Source organism: Arachis hypogaea, chromosome 10 (assembly GCF_003086295.3).
Source record: "Arachis hypogaea cultivar Tifrunner chromosome 10, arahy.Tifrunner.gnm2.J5K5, whole genome shotgun sequence".
Lineage (NCBI taxonomy): Eukaryota > Viridiplantae > Streptophyta > Magnoliopsida > Fabales > Fabaceae > Arachis > Arachis hypogaea.
Genome location: NC_092045.1, coordinates 112,012,922 through 112,034,336, shown reverse-complemented (window position 1 = coordinate 112,034,336; position 21,415 = coordinate 112,012,922). Strand labels below are relative to the sequence as shown.

Below are 21,415 nucleotides of genomic sequence, written 5' to 3'. Positions count from 1 at the left end.
ACCTGTCAAAGCCTAGTCCAACTCATTTATGAAGCTATTAGAGGCCAAATTCAAGAAGGATGAAGGGAGAGCAATTAGGTTTTAGTTTAAAATATGTTTTAGGTCATATTTTAGAGAGAAAAGCTCTCTCTTCTCTCTCGAATTAGGGTATATTAGATCAAATTCTTCTTAGGTTTAGGTTTTATTTCTTGTCTTGATTTAATTAGTTTTCATTGCAATTTCTCGTTACTACATTCTTGCTTCCTTAGTTTTACTTGTTATTTCTTGTATTTGGTTACTTTATGTTATCAAACTCTTGTTGATTTTCATTTTCTTTAATGCAAATGATGCCTTTTTATGTTTCTTATTGTTTAATTGAGTTGTTATTACTGTTATCTTACATTTGGTAGCTTTAGATTTTACATTTCTTACTATTTTACCATGCTTTTCTTTTATACCTTCCAAGTGTTTAATAAAATGCTTGGTTGGATTTTAGAGTAGATTTTTATAATCTTGGCTTGTGATTGAGGACTTAGGTGCCTTGATATCATTGATGTCCAGTATCATTGGTGATTTAGAGTTGTTAGTTGATTTTAAAATTAATTAAGTCCACTTGACTTAACCCTCTGATATTAGGGAAAAACTAAATTGAATTATCCCTTTGTAATTACCATAGTATGGTCAATGATCTAGATAGGAAGCCTTGATTCCTGATCCTTACCATGACTGTCTTTTAGCATTTATATTATCTTAGTTGTTTGCTTTACTTTCTTGCAATTTATATTTCTTGTTCATCATTCCAAAAACCCCAAAATATCTCATAATCAATAATATGCACACTTTCCTGCAATTTCTTAAGAGATGACCCGAGGTTTAAATACTCTCAGTTTTTATTAATTTGACTTAAGTGACAAACAAAATTAAACTTTTATTAAGGGTTGATTGTAGGTTTGGATCTATACTTCAACGAGACTATTTTTGTGAAAATTCTAAACTGATGATTTTCCTTCGTCAGTATCGTGTCAGTAGAATTCCAAGGATCGTTGAAAACGGGGCAGATTTGAGACCTCTAGGATATGGCAGGGAGTATAATTGGACTAAACAGAATATATTTTGTGACTTGCCTTATTGGAGAGACAACTTAGTTCGATATTATCTTGATGTGATACACATTAAGAAAAACGTGTTCGATAATATCATGCATACAGTAATGGATGATGAGCGAACAAAGGATAACGATAAGACATGGTCAGACTTGATGGACATTTGTTGGCGGCCAGATCTAAATTTAAAGAGACTTGATAACGAGAGGTGGGCTAAACCAAAGGCGGTGTTCGCTCAAACAAAAGAGCAAATGTAAAATATTTGTAGGTAGATTAGGGGATTGGAGTTTTCTGATAGTTACGCCTCAAACTTGAGCAGGTGTGCAAACTGTGTCACAGAGAAGACTTGTTGGATTGAAGAGTCATGATTGTCACATATTTATGAATACTTTAATTCCGGTCACATTCAGAGAACTTCCAACTAACATCTGAAAATTTCTCACATAAATAAGTGAGTTCTTTAGGGAGTTATGTGCTACCAAACTTAGCATTAATGATCTCACAGTCAAGGACAAAAATATTCCCATCATACTTAGTAAGCTAGAGAGGATATTCTCTCCATCCTTTTTTGCCTTATGGAACACTTAGTAGTTCACCTACCATTTGAAGCACTACTATGTGAGCCGGTCCAATTTTGGTGGATGTACCCATTCAAGTTGGTTTATTCAATCGCATTGTAAAAAAACATGGCTCAGATTGAGGCAGCATATGCGAAGCATTTCTAGCTAAGGAAGCAACCACATTCTGCTTATCCTATTTTCAGCCTCATATTGAATCACGTAGAACAACGGTTGTAAGGAACAATGAGAGGAGAGAATCATCGTCGGATGGAATAACATACCTAATCTTTGTTTCGGAAAGAGCTGCAATAAGTGTGGGCAGTGACTACTGGTTAGAGAAGAAGGAAATCGATGTCGCCATTTGCATGTGTTGCTTAACTGTGACCAAATTTTACCGTACCTCATGTGAGTTTTTTAAGTTCTCGTAAATATTTCAATCAGTAACAATATAACTTCTTAATCTAATCAAAACTTATTTATCATATCCTATCATATGGGTTAATTCCAAAAGACAAATTTTGATACCTCATCGAACAACTTTTCACGTTGGTCCAGAGAATATGTCAACGTGTTATCTGACACAACATATTCTGAACTAGTTTATGGCTACCCGATATACATTGTTAATAGATATGGGTTCCATACCTTACAGTGATCGATTGGGAAGAAAAGAAATAACACCGGAGTTTGGGTTCGTAGAGTTTCAGGTAGTGATCATTCTTATTGATTTGGTGTGTTATACAACATAATTGAATTAGAATATTTTTGTCGCACTACGTACAAGGTGTGTGTGTTTAAATGTGAATGGTATGATCCAAGTTCATGATAACGAACACAAAAATACAAGGACTATGATATCACAGAAGTTAATGTAACCAGAAAATAGAGACATTGCGGTCCTTTTATTCTACCTCAAAATGCACGACATGTGTACTTTTTGTCTTATCTGGGTTCATGCAAGTCTAGTTAGGTGGTTGTGGTTAAGAATAAGCCAAGTGACTGCATCGAGTCTGATGATAGGACAGAGGGTCAGGAACCTTACCAGATTGATGATCCAACTCCTTCAAAAATGGTGGTTGATACCAATGAGCTGATTATCCTTAGCTATCACTAAAACAATTCCTTAAGATAGCGACGGTTATTTTGCAGCGGTTTTGTAAAATCGCCGCGAAAAGACAAACTGCGGCACATATAACGGCGGTTAGAGGTTGGGGCTGCAATCAGGTCGATATTTAGCGGCGGTAACAAAACCGCCGCTATATTGCTGTCAGGCTTACATTTAGCGTCGATTTGAAGAAAATCGCCGCTATATTACCGGTCTGATTTGCATTTCGTGGCGTCTTTTTGAAAACCGCCGCGATATGTCCGCCAGTGACTTATTGTTAGACATTTTGCGGCGGTTACGTTTAAACCGCCGCAAAATGCGTGTTACCATATATTGCATTGTTCTCTTTAGAAATAACCATCTGGGTATAATCTAGTTAAGTGAAGACTACTATCTAAAGCTACATATGCTTAAATCATTGTTACTTAAACTCGTAACACTTTTTCTACATTCGTTTTACGATAAAAAAGTTCACAAGTTACTTGTAACCTTTATATGTTAACTCATGTGAACAAATTTACCACTAAGATTTTCTTGATTACGTTATTGGCATTTAAAAATTGCATTCAATCATGGATGTAAAAGAAGAAAATAAAATCAAACTCTGATATTTATGAAGTTAAAATAAAGTTCTAGAGAGCATAAATCAAAGTTACTCCTCTTTGAAGTTATGCCTTACTAAACTTAAACCAAGAATAAACATGTACAACTGCGACCCAAATCATTAAACTAAGGAAATCAGCGTAACTGTTATAATAAAAGATCAAAATTTCTCTCCAACATCGTATTGACCTGGCAAAAAATACACTGTTATGGATCTATGGGCTTCACGTTGCCGATGATCTGATATTTCATCTCCATACCATGGCATCTTATTCAGATCAAAGCACCTTTTCTTAACATGTATATCATCTTGTTTATCTTGTTGGTCTTCTAAAGTTTCATCCTCTTCATCCGGAACCTTATTCAGATCAAACTGCATGGATCTATCGATTGCGACAGAGGATACATCATCTAAAATGTCTTCTGAATCAAACTCTTCTCCGTCTAGACTGTCAGGAGCTATTTCTCCGGAATATTCAGGTACGACTAAAAATATCAACATGCACATAACAGAATGAGTATACATAGAAGGAATTGAGAACTCTGGAGTCATTAAATACTAACTTAGAAAAACAACCAAACTACAAGATGCTAAGACAATTTTAAAACTAAACACAACTTTTTGACAATTACCATCACCTTTGTTTGTAGTTTGGGCAATTTTCTTAAACAGAAGCTCTGTAGCAATTGTTGCTTGCAGAGGATGACGAAAAGTCCTCATTTTTCATTGATCCTGTTTCACCATCATGTTATGTTCACTATTATTTTCAAAACGTATCACTAGTGAAATTATATTGCGTAATACATAGCAAGATTATAAAAAATGCAACCCTAAGAAAAACAACAACTGTAGAAGGAATAAAGATTTAACGTAAACTAACTTTTCCGTATTAAAATCGTTGAAAGAACAAAAAAGTCTGCTTTTACTCATGAGAATTCACACTAACACACATATTTAACTGACAAAAAAGAACTACACAAGTATAAAGTAACCAAAGAAAACAACGTACAACACTGAGTTTATTTAACTTAGTTTATGACAGAAAGATCATTTTTAAATTACATTAAAATGCTTCATACAAAGCATTACGCGACATCATCGAAATTCTCTGAGGGATTTTCTATGAGGTCTTCCATATCTTCCTCCCTTGTCAACAGTAAATCTCCAATGTCATCTTCTGCTGACATGTTCAACCCTGGATGTGGAGAAAAATCAACTTCAACTTCTTCATTCTCTTCTCCCATGTCATACAAATCCCTTGGTTTCACATGAACTACAACACTCCATTCCTTAGCTACTTCATCCTCCACATAGTATACAAGCTGAGCTTTTGATGCCAATATATACAGTTCATCTTCTTCACGATTACCAGTGTGTATTGGACGAGAGAAATTAACGCTGGTAAGTCACAAATAGTCTTGTTTGATGCCTCTACTGGTAGTGGTATCAGCCCAAACACATTTGAACAATATCACTGTGAAGGAACAGCGATAATTCAATTCAATTATGTCTATAATTTTTTCGTAATACGGAACACCACCAATAGCCACTCTATTGTCACGCATGCTTGTATAACTTCTTGTATTAAATGATACATATACTCCACTATTTTGTGTTTTCATCCCATTTTCCTTTGTTAAAGTTCTAAACTTGTACCCGTTAACATTGTACGCTCCAAAACGTCTGGCCTGAATCATGGAACCGCACGCAAGCAACTGCAGGTCTTTCGATTGAAGCATACTTTACATTAGAACCTGGAACCACATAACATTCATGCTTTATTTTAAAATCAGTTTTCATATAATACTAATTCCAGACTAAAAAAACATTGGTCAGGTTAGTATTCTGTCATCCTGATGATTGAACCACCGAGAAAATTCTGCATGGACGACACTATCTATCTTAGCTTACGACCTTGTCTGATGACGCAAGCTTCGCTTTGTCTTTTTCCTAAATGTACTTTATTGGAGAGAAGAAAATTAGTCCAACTAGTCAGGCGGAGAAAAGAGTAATATTGGTGTTCTAGAAATACATGCGTATACTTACTCAAAGAACGGAACTACGACATCGCAGTTGACTAGCACATGACGATGAGCTTAATATTTTTCCATTGGAGTGAGTTTGAAATGCGAAACAGCCCCTACTGCTTTTCCAATAGCTGGGAACATACTTTCCCCTAAATTATGAAGAACGTCGACGGGCTCATCATCAACTCGCCCTGGTCGGTTGATTCTAGTCTCAACATTATCCAAATACCTAGAACAGAAAGTCAGGATTTCCTCAGATAAATAGCCTTCTGCAATTGAGCCTTACGGTTGTGCCCGATTACGAACATATTGCTTCAGACATCCTAAATACCTTTTATATAAATACAATAAAACGCTCAATACATACACAATTAATTGATGTGAATGTACTAAAGGGGGTTTATTAGCAAGCTAACCTTTCTATTGGATACATCCACCTATAATGTACTGGTCTGCCAAGAGTAACCTCGTTGACCTTGGAATACATGACGACGCACTACCACAACAGGACGATGATCTTCAAGAAGAAGACGGGGTCAACGGCGACAAAGAACAGTTAGACAAGTTCGATGATCAGGAAACTACCCCAGAGGAGGAGGATGGTGAACCATTGGAAGAAGATGATGAATATGAATAGGGTCAATGTAAATATAGTACTATGATATGTATAATTATTTATCAAATTTTGAGAAGAATGTAATATAATTAACACTATTTCAAATATATCAATTATCATCATTTTGTATTTTTACCTTGTACGTTTGATATCTGACATCAAGTTTACATGATTATGTAAAGCACTATTTCAATTATGCTATTATAAGGGTACGCTATAAATAAACAAAAAATGATTATGTAAAAAAAGTAAAAAATATTACCGTCGGAATTTACCGACGATAACAACCCATTTTTTTTAAAATCTCAAAAAAAAATTTGTCCGTAATAACATGGCGTCAACGTTATCGTCGGATTAATTTGACGGTAACTTTCATAGGATTGTATTATTTTACTATCTATATTCTGTCGCTAATTTTGACAGAAAAAATTTGCTGGTAATTATTTACTAGCGAAATTTATACCGTAATATTTATTACGCTGCTAAATCTAACAATAAACAGATTATTGGTTGATTTTTTAGACAAATCCAACACTAAATCTAAACGCATTCGACGACTGTAATAGTTAGAAAACATAATTCATTTCAAATAATAATTAGTGAGCAATACTAAAGGACTAGTATTTTTTTTTTTTACCAGTAATATTTAAAAATATTAATAAAAATAAGATATTAAGTTATTAGATTTAAGATATTTAAACGATTAGTTTTAAGCGATGACTAATATAAATTAAAATGACTGACATTTGAAATTTTTTCTATAATTAAAAAAAAATTTAGGTCAATATTTTTGAAAGATGCTACATGAGAAGCAGAGCAAGAAGGTGCTTTTGAAGAAAGAGATGAAGATTAGACACTAACATTGTTATATCAAAAAAGCTATTACAACTGAATTAACAAAAAAATCAAAAGTCTATTTTTATCTCTTCTTTCTAAGTGACCAATCCTCCTAACTTGCTATTTTCACTTTCATGACTCTTATCAATTTTTTCTCTTATTTTTTTTTAATGTGCCATCCACAAATTTCTGCATCAACAATAAATTAAAGATTAAATCAATTTTTTAGATAATTAAACTGAATGCTAATGTGCTCTACATAAAATAAGAAATATAATTATCATAGAGTTAAATATAATTTTGGTCTATACATTTTTGAATGGATTCCTACCTATGCCGGATAAATGGAAATTTTATTGACAAGACCTTTTCGTCCAATCTCATTCTTATCTATTCCACTGGCTGTGTTGAAAATGTTTTTCGTCCATAACTTTTTTTGCATATAAAATCGTTCCTAAAGTTTAAAATCAAGCTTTAAAATCGTCCTTTTTACTTAAATTTTAAAATTCTGGATTAATTACGCATAACAAAAAATTATAAAAAAAAAAAAGAAAAAAAGAGTATTTTTGTCTTTACTTTTGCTGCCACTTCCGTACAATTTTGATTTTTAAGATAAAGACGATTTTAAAACCAAATTAATTCTTATGGACAATTTTATATACAAAAAAAGATCAATGACAAAAAAAAATTCAACCTATACCTTAAGAATAAAAATCTTAATTAACCCATCATTTTATTACAATTTTCAATTGAATTAGTAGTAGTCTGACTTATAAGCTATGAATAATATTAGAAAAAAAGATAAATAAGTCTTTGAACTTTTGGTCTATAGATATTTAAATTATTAAAAATTTAAAAATATATTTAAATTTTTCACTTTTTCAAAATTTAAACACATCAATTCTTCTTTTCACTTGAGTCTGTCAGACTCAACAAAAAAATCAAACGTGATTTTTATTATACTAACTTGATTGATATACAGATACACACGTAAAAAAATTTTTAAAATAAGATAAATTAGACTAAAAAATTAATATGTTCAAATTTTTAAAAAGTTAAAAATTTAAATATATTTTTAAATTTTCAAAAATTTAAATATTCACAGATGAACAGGTGAATGATCTATTTATTTTTTTTATAATATTATTATAAAGTTATAACCACCTTTTATATCATGTCATAGGAATCAATCGCCACCATGAATTAAATACATTATGATACTAAGACGACCCATTAAATTATGAATCAATTATGCACTTACAAACTGAGCCAAATCATTAATATGATTACTTTTCCTTAAATTGCGATGTGTAAAAATTTAAGCAATATGCGATGATGATCATATTGTTGCATCACGCTTTTTTAAACTCATTTAACTCATCTCTAGTGTTAATTTCTGTAAGATGAAATTTAATCAACGAAGTGGCATTTATTATAAGATATTTTTAATTGATGTCTTTAGGATTTCTATTTTGGGATATTAGTTAAGATATTAATTTAATCAACATCACTACTAATTTAACAATTTTATTTGTTAATAAAATTTCCATTTAAAATTTTTTAACCAAAGTCCTTACTTCTTAGGCATAATTAAGTAGCAAAACCCTTTAATTTGTTACACTTAAAAACAACTCCTTTGATTAGATTAGTCGATAGGTACGTATCTCTCTACTAATATATTATTATAATACGGAAATTCTATGATGAATAATCTACCATTTATAGGAAAAAAATAAAATATTAACTAATATTAACTTAAATAAACAAATATAAAGAAAAGTTATTAGTTAATAATATTTTTCAACTAACCACTAATAATAATACAATCCAAAACGGATATATCTAGATGCATTTGGATTTAAGTGACTTCGTTTAAGTTATTCACTTATTCTTCATAAAACATGTACCCCGAATTTTCTGGATTCCATTACAAAAATAAAACAACCTGACGTATAGCTTTTTTATTTTTTATTTTTTTTTCGACGTTGATTGGTTGGCGTATACAAGTCTAAGTCCAAAAGTTCCACCTAAACGTTGACTCTATCATGCTGAAGCGATAAATGCGAATTTTTCCGCTACAAAATTATAGGTTGGAAATAAAAGAAGTCATCATATTATAGAAATTTTTACTTTTAGTATTTTTTGTTATTATTTAATCAGTATAAATATTAAATTATTTTTAATAAATAAATTTTATTAATTTATATTTATAAATTTTGAAAAATTTAAGTATAAATTATATTAATTTATATGTGTAAAATTTTAATAAATATATGTATAAATTATATGTTTATTGTATATAAAATATTTGGTAATATAGATATAAATTATTGTTAACTAAAAATAATAATATTTATTGATCATGTAACATTATTCAATTTGAAAGACGAATTTATAGTGAAATTATTATTACTAATTTATGATCTTGTATTTTTAAAAAATACTACATTTCATCCTGTTTAAAATAAAATATTTTAATAATTAAGTTATTATGGTCTAATAATTAATTCATTAGTCTATTTAAATAAAAAAAATATAGATAGAAAATAAAAATATTAAACAACGTGAATAATGGATATATCGGATGTTCAATTCATTAAATATACGAATGATTATTCTAATATTAAAATTTAGTTGAGTAATTTTTTTTATGACAGGGGAGTAATTTGAAATGTAATGTATTTTATTTGAATTGGGTCAATTTTAAAATTTATTATTCATATTATTTAAAAAATTATTAATTACCTAATATAACCCAATAAACAAATGTAAAAAAATTGAATTTGGTATTGTTACGGTGGGTAACCGGAGATTGATGGGCTGGATGGCGTCGGTTGGCCCAAATGTGTGAAGGAGGAGGATTCCGAATGGGTATGCAACTCGGGAGACTCCGTCCGACTTGTTTGTACGAAGGGATGGGGGTAGTACCTGCAAAACACTCCGATGCCTAAGTTAGTAAGGGTGTGAGCAGGTCTAGAGAGTATTGGATTTAGAGATACTTGAGGGGTGTCAGTGTATTTATAGTGGTGAACCAATAACCACCGTTGGAGTAGTGCCATATTTTTAGGGTGTTAACCGTCCCATTATCTTAGGAAGGTTAAGATATGGCTCGTGGAAGTGGTTAGAGAGATTTTAGGGGCAGTTACTCATTTGAATGAGTGTTTATCCGCCAGCTAATCTCGTTCCCGACTTCTTTAGAGCAGGTCGTGATGAGTACCGACTTCATAAGATATAGATTGGTACTGGTGAGGCCCAACCCTTGAAATTAGGTCTTTTACTTGATCCTGGACCTTTATTATTGGACCAGGGTATGAACAGGTATCATGTATGTAACAACATATTTATGAGTAACTATCTCACTTATTGGGTCGGAAGATAAGATTTAAAAAAAAAAATTAATGCCATGCAAATTGCGATCAATTAAAAGTTAAAACTCTTCATAATCTATGACTTGATCTTTTTAATTTTAATCGTGTGAATACTCGTTTATGGGAAAAAGCATTATATCAATTTTTAACATGTTAAAGATGTTAGTAGTATATGAAAGTGAGATTATTTTTGTACGTGACATAAGGAGCACGTTTTAAGTTTTTAAAATATACATCAATGATTAAAATTTAAAATTATTTTAAAAAAACCCATGCTCTGTTTTGTCTTTCAATTTTTTTAGTGTAATAATAGAGAGCTTTTTACTACTCTAGAAGTTAAATAAAATCAGAGTCAAACGATCTAAATACCGTATCACATATCATAACGAAAAACGAGTCCAAGTAACAAAAAATATAAAACATTAAATATAGACACATAGTAAATATGTTTTGTGGAGACAAATAAAAAATGGTTAATAAACAGAATAGAAATAATAGAGTCTTGTAGTATATATATATATATATATATATATATATATATATATATATATATATATATATATATATATATATATATATATATATATATATATATATATATATAGGTGAATGCTACCCAACCTCCTCTAAAATAACATGTAAATTACCCTTCATTATGTGTCACATTGTAATTGGTCCTTATCTTAACCATAGTTGGGTGATTTTATAATTTATTATTCTTAAAATATCAAAGCTCCACTCCCGTCTATTGAAGCACATTCCACTCCTCCTTTCTTTGTTTATCACTTTATCACCTAGATTTGGTCCTTCCAAGCACCGTCGCGTTAGTGACAAGAAGCGCTAACGTCATCGCCATGCCCTCCTACACAACCTCTCTTCCCAGTATAGTATAGTCAGTGCCTCTTTTTCGCGTGAATCACTGCTTACCCACATAATTAATGGTTAATTTGATTATTAAATTTTTTTATTAAAAAAATATATCTTTATTTAATTACGTGATGGAACATATATTTATATGTAAAATATAATATAATAAAATAAATCTATTCAAAGTATTTAAAAGTATAATTAAAATCATGAATATACAAATATAATAATAAAATTTGTACTCCGAAAAAATAAACATATTTTTTTATCATACATATATTATTTAAAAATAAATATATTATTAAAATTAATAACAAAAATTTAAAATGATAAAATTCAACTTTTTTACCGTATTTTTTATAGTATTTTTATTTTTTAATTTTTAATTTATTAGTACTTTATTATTTAATTAATAATTAAACAAATTATTTTTATATTATATTAGAGAAGAGACTAATGTAACAGTTTAAAAAATAAATTGTATAAATATTTAAGAGATAAATATGAAATACATACCTAAGTAATGTTTAGTTTAGTTATTAAATTTTTTTATTAAAATAAATCTTTATTTAATTACACGATATAACATATATTCATATGTAAAATATAATATAATAACTCTATTTAGAATACTTAAAAGTATAATTAAAATCAGAAAAAATATATTTTTTATTGTACATAAATTATTTTAAAAAATAATAAATTGTTAAAATTAATAACACAACTTTAAAATGATAAAATCTAACTTTCTTACAAGTATTTTTTATAGTATTTTTATTTTTTTAATTTTTAATTTATTCGTACTTTATTATTTAATTAATAATTAAATAAATTATCTTTATGATAAATTACTTTTTGTATTATCTTAAAGAAGAGACCAATATAATAGTCTAAAAAATAATGTAAAAATGATTTTTAAATAAAAAATAGATAATATTAAAATTTTTAAATACAAAAGTAAATTATATAGATAGATATTTAAGAGATAAATATGAAATACATGCCTAAAATAAATAAAACAAGACAAAAATAATTCTTCATTTTTTAATAGTACTCTCATTTTATCTGTTTTATTTATTTTAGGTATGTATTTCATATTTATCTCTTAAATATTTATACAATTTATTTTTTAAACTGCTATATTGGTCTCTTCTCTAATATAATACAAAAAATAATTTTTCATAAAAATAATTTGTTTAATTTTTAATTAAATAATAAAGTACTAATAAATTAAAAATTAAAAAAATAAAAATACTATAAAAAATACGGTAAGAAAGTTAAATTTTATTATTTTAAATTTCTGTTATTAATTTTAATAATATATTTATTTTTTAAATAATATATGTATGATAAAAAAATATGTTTATTTGTTTGGAGTACAAATTTTATTATTATATTTATATGTTCATAATTTTAATTATACTTTTAAATACTTTGAATAGATTTATTTTATTATATTATATTTTACATATAAATATATGTTCCGTCACGTAATTAAATAAAGATATATTTTTTTAATAAAAAAATTTAATAACTAAAATTAACCATTAATTATATGGATAAACAGTGATATATGGCAAAAAGAAGCGCTGGCTATACTGGGAAGGACAAGTTATGGGGGACGGAATTCAACGACGTGACTAAGGGATGATGCACTAAAGAAATAGAGGTTGTGTGGGAAGGCAGTAGATGGCGATGACGTTGGTGTTTCTTGAAAGGACCGAATCTAGGTGATGAAGTGATGAACAAAAAATGGAGGAGTCAATTAACGGAAGTGGAGCTTTAATATTTTAAGAATAATAAATTATAAAATAACTTAACTATGATTAAGATAAGGACCAATTACAATGTGACACATAATAAAGGATAACTTACATGTTATTTTAGAGGGGTTGGATAGCATTCACCATACATATATATATATATATATATATATATATATATATATATATATATATATATGCAATAAACAGATTATTTTATATTATTTAAAAGCAATTTTTGATCGTTAAGAAAACCTTTATTTATTGTAATGTGATTAGATCCAAATATATCAAGATGAAAATTTTGGAATTATGTGTATTATTACGAGTTAATACTCAAAATGGCCCCTCAAATTTGGATACAGACTCAATTTGATCTCCGAAATTTTAATTGACTCAATTTGAACCCCCAAATTTGAATAAGTGACTCACGTTAACCCTTCTGTTAATCTCCATTAACGGCACGCTTACCTGGAACGTTAAGTGACACGTGGGCTTAACAGGTGGCCTTATTAAACGTTGATGACGTAGGAAAATTTTTTTTAGACTCAATTTAGCCCCCATTATAATGAATATAAAACCCTAACAAGTGCCAAATTCTCAAATTGATATCGTTGTTTGGGTGTTGAAGAAGATGATGAGGAGCACCAGCCAAGGTTCCGGAAGCTGCAACAGATCTCATTCACATGGAAGTTTGGAAAGGAATCCAAATCGAGCTAGATCTGGAAAGCTTCCACAGTGGTGTGGTTGTGGAATGCGTCCTGTTCTTCGTTGGTCTGGAACAGAAGCAAATCCAGAAAGGTCTCCCAGGAATAAGCCACCAACATTCAACAATGTCAGCATAACCGAGCTCCTTGTAGTAATCCCTCAGTGAAAATATAATTCAAACAATTAACAAATTAACTTCAACATCCAAGCCCTTTCATATCATGCATCAGATAATTCTACATTAACATGCCAATCAATATTTTTTCAGAACAGAAAATATAAAAATTCATATATAAAATTTATCCGTGTAACAACAGCTACACAATTTTGTGTTGTCCATAATTAACAGCTCTGCATTATCACATTGACAAGCATAATCTATTTACTCATTCATGAATTTTTCATTTTATATTTTCAAAATTGAATCGTTTAGAAGCGTTGAAGTAAAATACTAACAGTAAAACTAAACATCTCAAATTGAAACAAGTTGAATTTGTACTCTATATGTACTCTATAGTACATAATTTCAAAGCTAAGTGCCAGTACTCATAAGTCATAACTATCCTTACTAGCATGTTTAGTATAAATATGTCAGAAACAAATGATTTAACTCTTCTAAAAATGATTCAACTCTAATTTATATATCCTTTCTTCTCTGTAACATAGTTAACGTTAATCATAATTAGTCTTTTAAAAGAAAAAAAAACCCTAACAGAAGAGGATCAATAACTAAAACTATCTTCTTTCACAATGGATCCAATCCATTTGAGTATCAAATAGAGCACAATTTAATGGCCTATAAACCCCAACTAAGAGAAGACAGAAAACATAACATTGAACCCAAATATAGAATTCTTGCGTTACTAACCTTCTTTGAAGAAACAGTGGTTCGCAGCTTCTTCTTTCTCGTGCTAGCAAACGAGAACGCGTGTGACAAAATGAGAACCCTACACTAGCAGCGACATTGATCTTCCACAGTATGTTGCATGTGAGAGAATGAAGAAGAAGAAGAAGAGTTTCCCTATTTTGACTGGTTTGATCATTGGTGTTGTTGAATTTTAACCTTAGCATGAAAAACGCTGTCGTTTGAGAAGAGATTACCCGCCAAGGAGAAAACGACATCGTTTAATAAGCCCACCGTCAAGCCCACGTGTCACTTAACGTTTCAGGTAAGCGTGCCGTTAACGGAGATTAACAGAAGGGCTAACGTGAGTCACTTATTCAAATTTGGGGGTTCAAATTGAGTCAATTAAAATTTCGGGGGTCAAATTGAGTCTTTATCCAAATTTGAGGGGCCATTTTGAGTATTAACTCGTATTATTACATGTGATTTTACACTGGACTCATTGATTTTAACTCTTTTTATTGATTTTGGTGTTAGAGCTTGTATTAGATATGGTATTTTAGTTCCTGTTTTTTTTTTTTTTTAGATTAATAACGATGTTCTATTCTTAATCGTTATTTTTTATGATAATGTCAATATATATATATATATATATATATATATATATATATATATATATATATATATATATATATATAACAAAAAGTTATATTTTATTTGTATCTTTTCTGCTCACTTTAGGTCAAGTTTATAACTAACCATCGGAAAAAATAGACACATTTTTAAAGCTCCCAACAAAATTCGGGTAAGGACTCTATAAATTCTCTTTCTCATATATATTTCAAATTTTCAATATTTGCACTCGATATGCTTCTTGCCTTTTTGTTTTTTTTTTTTTTGTCTTTTTTTTTTTTTTTTTTTTTTTTTTTTTTTTTTTTTACAGTAATGTGTGCCTCTACTCTCTAGTAAGAAAGGTTGCCAACTTGCCAAAGAAAAGATGGCTTTTCGAAAAAAAATATTACAATATTTTTTTTAATGGAAGAAATTTATATTAGAATTGATTATTCCCCCTCTCTCTTTATAAAACTTTTCGTTAAATAATGAAAAGAATAGTTTAATAAACAAAAATATTTAATAAAAAAAATCAATAAAAATAACTATAATTTGTCTTATTTAATATTTTATTAATTATTATAATAATTAACAAATAAAACAATTTTTAATTTTTTTTGTTTCTCTAGTATTAGGATAACTTAAACGCTTTGATCCTTACAACAATACTATAATTTAATAATCCTATTAGATTAGGTACTTTGTTGAATATCATATTTGTCTTTAACTAATTTATATTTCAGTGATAATTTTTCTGCTGATTTATGATTGGTAATCACTAATTAGTAATGGCTAAGTAAACAATGCACATATTTAATAAGGACAAAAAATTAAAAACATTTGTTATCTAAAAAATAGAGACAACAAAATTCACATATAATAAAGTATTGAGTTATGTTAAGTAACTAATGACTCTTTTGAACAATATGAACGATCACTAATCAAATAAAAATATAGTGAGTTTTATGATGTCTTTTATTATGGTATTTAAATTGTCTAACTTTCTCTTAAACATAAAAAATAAAATATTTAAAACAAAAACTAAAATATTTAAAATTTATTAAATATTATCTATTTGTCATTTTTAGTAAGTTAAGCACAATTTCAAAGGCACTATAGCATTCACCTAAAAATATACTACACTTTTAAATTATCTAACTAAATCTTAATATTAGAATAACCATCCTCACACCTAGTGAAATAAACATCCGATATGTCTATTATCCATATTGTTTAGTATTTTTATTGTCTACCTATATTTTTTCTAAAGTATTTTTATATAAGGTTGATAATTAAAAATTATTAAATAATAAATTATTATATAAAAATAATTATACATAAATTTTAACCAAATAAAAAAATGTTATTACAAGAAAAAAGAAAAGAGAAGAAAATAATAATAAAAAATATAAAATAATAATTAAATAAATTTGTATACAAAGAGAAAAAAATAAAAAGAAATTGTTAGAAGGTTTTTTGTGTCCATGAAAGGAGTTATAAAATGGTGGAGAAAAGGCTTCGCCTTCTTCTCCTCTGATCTCCGGCCACCCACCAATGCCCCTCTCTCCTTTTCAGCAAAGTCTGCATCTTTGAGCTCTTACAACCACAAAAATGATAAGCCTTTCGGACTTGTACCATGTTCTCACTGCAGTTGTTCCACTCTATGTAGCCATGATCCTTGCTTACGGCTCTGTCAAATGGTGGAAGATTTTCAGCCCCGACCAATGCTCCGGCATAAACCGTTTCGTTGCTCTCTTTGCAGTTCCACTTCTCTCTTTTCACTTCATCTCCACCAACAACCCTTACGCCATGAATTACAAGTTCATTGCTGCAGACTCACTCCAAAAAGCCATTGTTCTTGTGCTGCTTGCAATATGGTCTAGAATCAGCTCAAGGGGTTCTTTGGAATGGTCCATAACACTCTTCTCTCTCTCAACTCTCCCTAACACACTCGTCATGGGGATTCCATTGTTGAAGGGTATGTATGGTGATTCATCAGGGAGCCTCATGGTTCAGATTGTGGTGCTTCAGTGTATCATATGGTACACTCTCATGTTGTTCTTGTTTGAGTATAGAGGTGCCAGGTTACTCATAGTGGAGCAGTTCCCTGATACTGCAGCGTCTATTATCTCATTCAAGGTTGATTCTGATATTATTTCTCTTGATGGCAAGGAACCTCTTCACACTGAGGCTGAGGTTGGTGAAGATGGCAAGTTGCACGTCACTGTCAGAAAGAGCACAAGTTCAAGGTCTGAGATTTTCTCTAGGCGTTCACATGGTGCTGTTTCAATGACTCCACGCGCTTCTAACTTGACCAATGCTGAGATATACTCTCTTCAATCCTCTAGGAACCCTACACCTAGAGGCTCTAGCTTCAACCACACTGATTTTTATTCTATGGTCAATAATGGGAGGAATGTTAGTCCAAGGCAGTCAAATTTTGGCAACTTGGGGTTTGATGAGGAAAATGGTAGAGCTGTGTATTCTTCTCATGCTGCTGGTGCTGGGGTGTATCCTGGTCCAACAAGTGCAGGGATCTTTTCACCTGTGACAGGTCCTGGGGCCAAGAAGAAAGGTGGCGGTGGTGGTGGTGCTGATGGTGGGGGAAAGGATCTTCACATGTTTGTATGGAGTTCAAGTGCTTCTCCTGTCTCAGAAGGTGGAATCCATGTCTTCAGAGGTGGAGATTATGGAAATGATCATCTTGGTGGGGTAGCTCACCAGAAAGGTAATGTTTTTCATGCTCTATTCTCCCTCCTTTTGACTTGTTTTTGGTCTTTGGTTGTTGGTTGGTTGGTTGGTTTTGTTTATGTCCATTTAAGCGTTAAATTTTGCATTTGAACATGATCATTTATTGCCCCTTGGAACTTTTCCTGTTTTTGTTTTGCAACCATGCATGTTTCTTTTGTCCCTTGTATAAAGATAAATGGTTGTTGGTGTTCAAAGTTGGAGTGTGTGGGGTTTGTTAGGTCTTTGTTTTGTTTCTATTCCCTTTTTCATGTTCACATCTCCTATTCTTGTGGGCTCTCATGTTTTTTTTGGTTCTCTTCCTATTATTTGGTTGGTATCTTTAATCTTTAATAATAATATTGTAGTAATTAGTCTCTTTTATGCTACTGTGTGTCATTTTCTTGTGTTCTCAGTGGGGTGTGTATTTTATTTTCCACTTTGTTTTGGTTAGATTATGAAGAGTTTGGGCACGATGAGTTCAGCTTTGGTAACAGAACAGTTGCTAATGGTGTTGACAAGGAAGGGCCAGTGCTTTCAAAGCTTGGTTCAAGTTCCACAGCTGAGCTTCACCCCAAAAATGGAGCTCAAGGTGAGTCCAAACCAACCAACATGCCACCTACTAGTGTTATGACAAGACTCATCTTGATCATGGTTTCGAGGAAGCTGGTTAGGAATCCCAACACTTACTCTAGCCTAATTGGCCTCACATGGTCTTTGATCTCATTCAAGTATGCAATCTTTACTCATTTTAATTCTTGTTATACTTAACTAATGTTTTAATCTTGGACTTAGGAATTGTTAACTTTCTTAATGTTGTTTTGAAGGTGGAATGTTGTTATGCCTGCCATTGTTGCCAAATCAATATCAATTCTATCTGATGCAGGCCTTGGCATGGCCATGTTTAGCCTTGGTATGATTTTTCTTTTAAACTCATGACATTGATTGATTTTCAGTTGTTGGATAATTGAATTCCTTGGTGGAATTTGCAGGGCTATTTATGGCATTGCAACCAAAGATCATTGCCTGCGGAAACACGGTCGCTTCATTCGCTATGGCGGTTCGTTTCCTCACTGGCCCTGCAGTAATGGCTGTAGCATCAATTGTGGTAGGACTCAGGGGAGTTTTGTTGCACATTGCCATTGTACAGGTAAATAATAATAATTTAAACAAAAACTTGATTATGAATGTTTTGTTCTGTAATTTAAACTCTTATAATCTTCAATGTAATGTTAATATTTTCAGGCTGCCCTGCCTCAAGGAATTGTACCCTTTGTGTTTGCTAAGGAATACAACGTTCATCCTGATATATTAAGCACAGGGTTTGAACTTTGATCATCATCTTGTTCTTGTTAGTAATCTTAAAATGTGTTGAAAATCTGAAACCTTTGTGTTTATTTTGTTGCAGGGTTATATTTGGGATGCTAATTGCTCTTCCTATTACTCTAGTTTATTATATTTTGTTGGGGCTGTGAAGAAGCTGAGGACAGGGGAGGAATGACTAATTCTAGTGGTGTTACATTTACATTTACACCCTTTTGTTATATTAATATTATTATAGGGTAATTTTTTTTTACCATCCTCTAACAATGTAGAATTTGGAAGCTTAGTCAGAGTTGGGAATGAATGAAGTGTCTTTGTAGAGAGAGCTTAATAGCTATAATTTAATTACTACTAAATAGGAAAAGCTTTGTGCTTGGGGCATGTTTTTGCCTTTTAACTATGGAACCCCACTCTTGTTATATTTTGCTTGGTTTAATGGAAAAAAAAGAGAGAAAAATGAAGCTTGTTTTCTTTCTTGTCCACAACACCCTTTTCACTCTTCTTTTCCCTTGTACTATACTACTATATAATAGCTTGCTTTTATTTTTTTTAGCCCCCAAGAAGAGGAATCTCTATTATATCCAATATGCAAAGTAAAGTTAACAATAATGGATCAGAAAACACAAGTGGTTTCTATGTAGAAAAATAGAAAGTGGGAAACCAGTAGAAACTTTTGATGGGTTTGTCTACTTGATGTTTCTACTTTCTACTCTCTACTATCTAGCATAGTATTTCACAAGGCTAAGCTGTCTTCCACACACACCATAAAAATATTGTTGGGACTTGAAGCCAGCGCAGGGCTATCATCTATCTATCTAGATTGATTTATGGTGCTAGCTACCATTCTAGCCCTCACCATACCTTTCAGCCTTTAAGGACTGTGCTTGCCTTTATTTGCAGGGTTTATCTATTTTCTATTCTAACAAATTTTAAACATTATAAATTAAAAAAATTATTAAAAATATAAAAAGTTGATTTTTATGTATTTATTTTATATTTATTAAATAAAGTAAATTAAATTTTTTTATTAATTATAAATTTATCATATGCTCTTAAAAAATATATTAGCTAAATCCCTATTTGTATTTTTACTCATTCAGTATTAAGGTTATGAAAATTGAGAGATGGAATTAGAAATTTAAATATTTAAATAAAATTATTATGTATCTTAAATATACATATTAAAATTATTTTTAATAAAAGTTTTTAAAATTTTTATATTAATAATTATGTAATAAATATATTGAAATGTTAATTATATATTTTTTGTTGATAATTTTAATTTTTAATTTTAGAATATATAATAATTAAATATAAAATATATAAATTTTTAAAAATATTTTTTTATTTTATATTTTAAATGGATAAATTACTAAAAAATCTAATCAATTAAACTAATTTATATTTTTGACGAAAGTTTTCAATTTTTTTACTGATTCATGAATAATTGGTTTTTACTTTGAATCAGACTAATCAAATGAATAATTTTCGATTAATCTGGTCGAACTAGTGGATTCGATTTAGTTTTAAGAACCATGTTTATGTTCAGTACATGTTAATTTTATGGATTCGGTGAAAGGTAAAATGTATGGATTAATTAATGCGTTGTTAACAAATATTCATACGACATTTATTAAAAAAGTTTGGATAAAATTTATATGGTCTCCAATAATAAATGAGCGTACGTTGTCTAATCAAAGAAGCGAAATAATAAATAAAAACACTAACATTTGTGTTTGGTTTATGATACATTTCACATGGTTGTGTCGTGGTTTTTTTTTTTTTTGGTCGATGAAAGATGGATTTAGTAATGGTGTGTTTGCCTTATTGGACACGCCATGAATTTAATGTTGGTAAATTTAATTAATGTCTTCAAAGCTATTTAAGGTTTTTGTTGGGGCAATTTTGGACAAATTTCCTAACCTGTTTCATAGTGCAATTAATGGAACCACAAACCACTGTTAGGCTTATACGGTTAGTAGTAATTATTATCATGGTTTGTCTAACAAATTCAACTTGGATAATTTCATGTTCAAACAAGATCATATTCGAATGAATCTCCATGATTCAAATCATGTCGAGAGTTTAACCGTAATGATTGTTAACTAAAAAGGTGAATCCCTTTGTTATAACTATAACTATTCTATTATTGTAATTAGATTACATGGTCACAACAAAATTATAATTTTAAAACTATTATAAAATTATTTATTTTAAAATAAAAATATTATTTATATTTTAAAATTAATTATTAAAATTAGTTCATATATATTTGTATATAAATATATATATATATATAATTTTATTTATTTTTAATATATATTTTGTATTTTAATGTATATTTTATTCTGATGGTTAATTTTAATATAATT

At 29.8% G+C, this 21,415-nt stretch overlaps 1 protein-coding gene across 1 annotated transcript; it reads left to right on the top strand.

Annotated features, from left to right (window-relative positions):
- The first annotated feature begins 16,165 nt into the window (after positions 1 to 16,165).
- On the top strand, positions 16,166 to 19,528 carry LOC112716632 (probable auxin efflux carrier component 1b). Its single transcript, XM_025768584.3, has 6 exons — positions 16,166 to 17,721; positions 18,175 to 18,451; positions 18,548 to 18,633; positions 18,713 to 18,870; positions 18,966 to 19,042; positions 19,129 to 19,528. Exons 1-6 carry the CDS (start codon positions 16,605 to 16,607, stop codon positions 19,193 to 19,195), a joined length of 1,782 nt encoding a protein of 593 aa, XP_025624369.1. The 5' UTR covers positions 16,166 to 16,604; the 3' UTR covers positions 19,196 to 19,528.
- Positions 19,529 to 21,415: the final 1,887 nt, after the last annotated feature.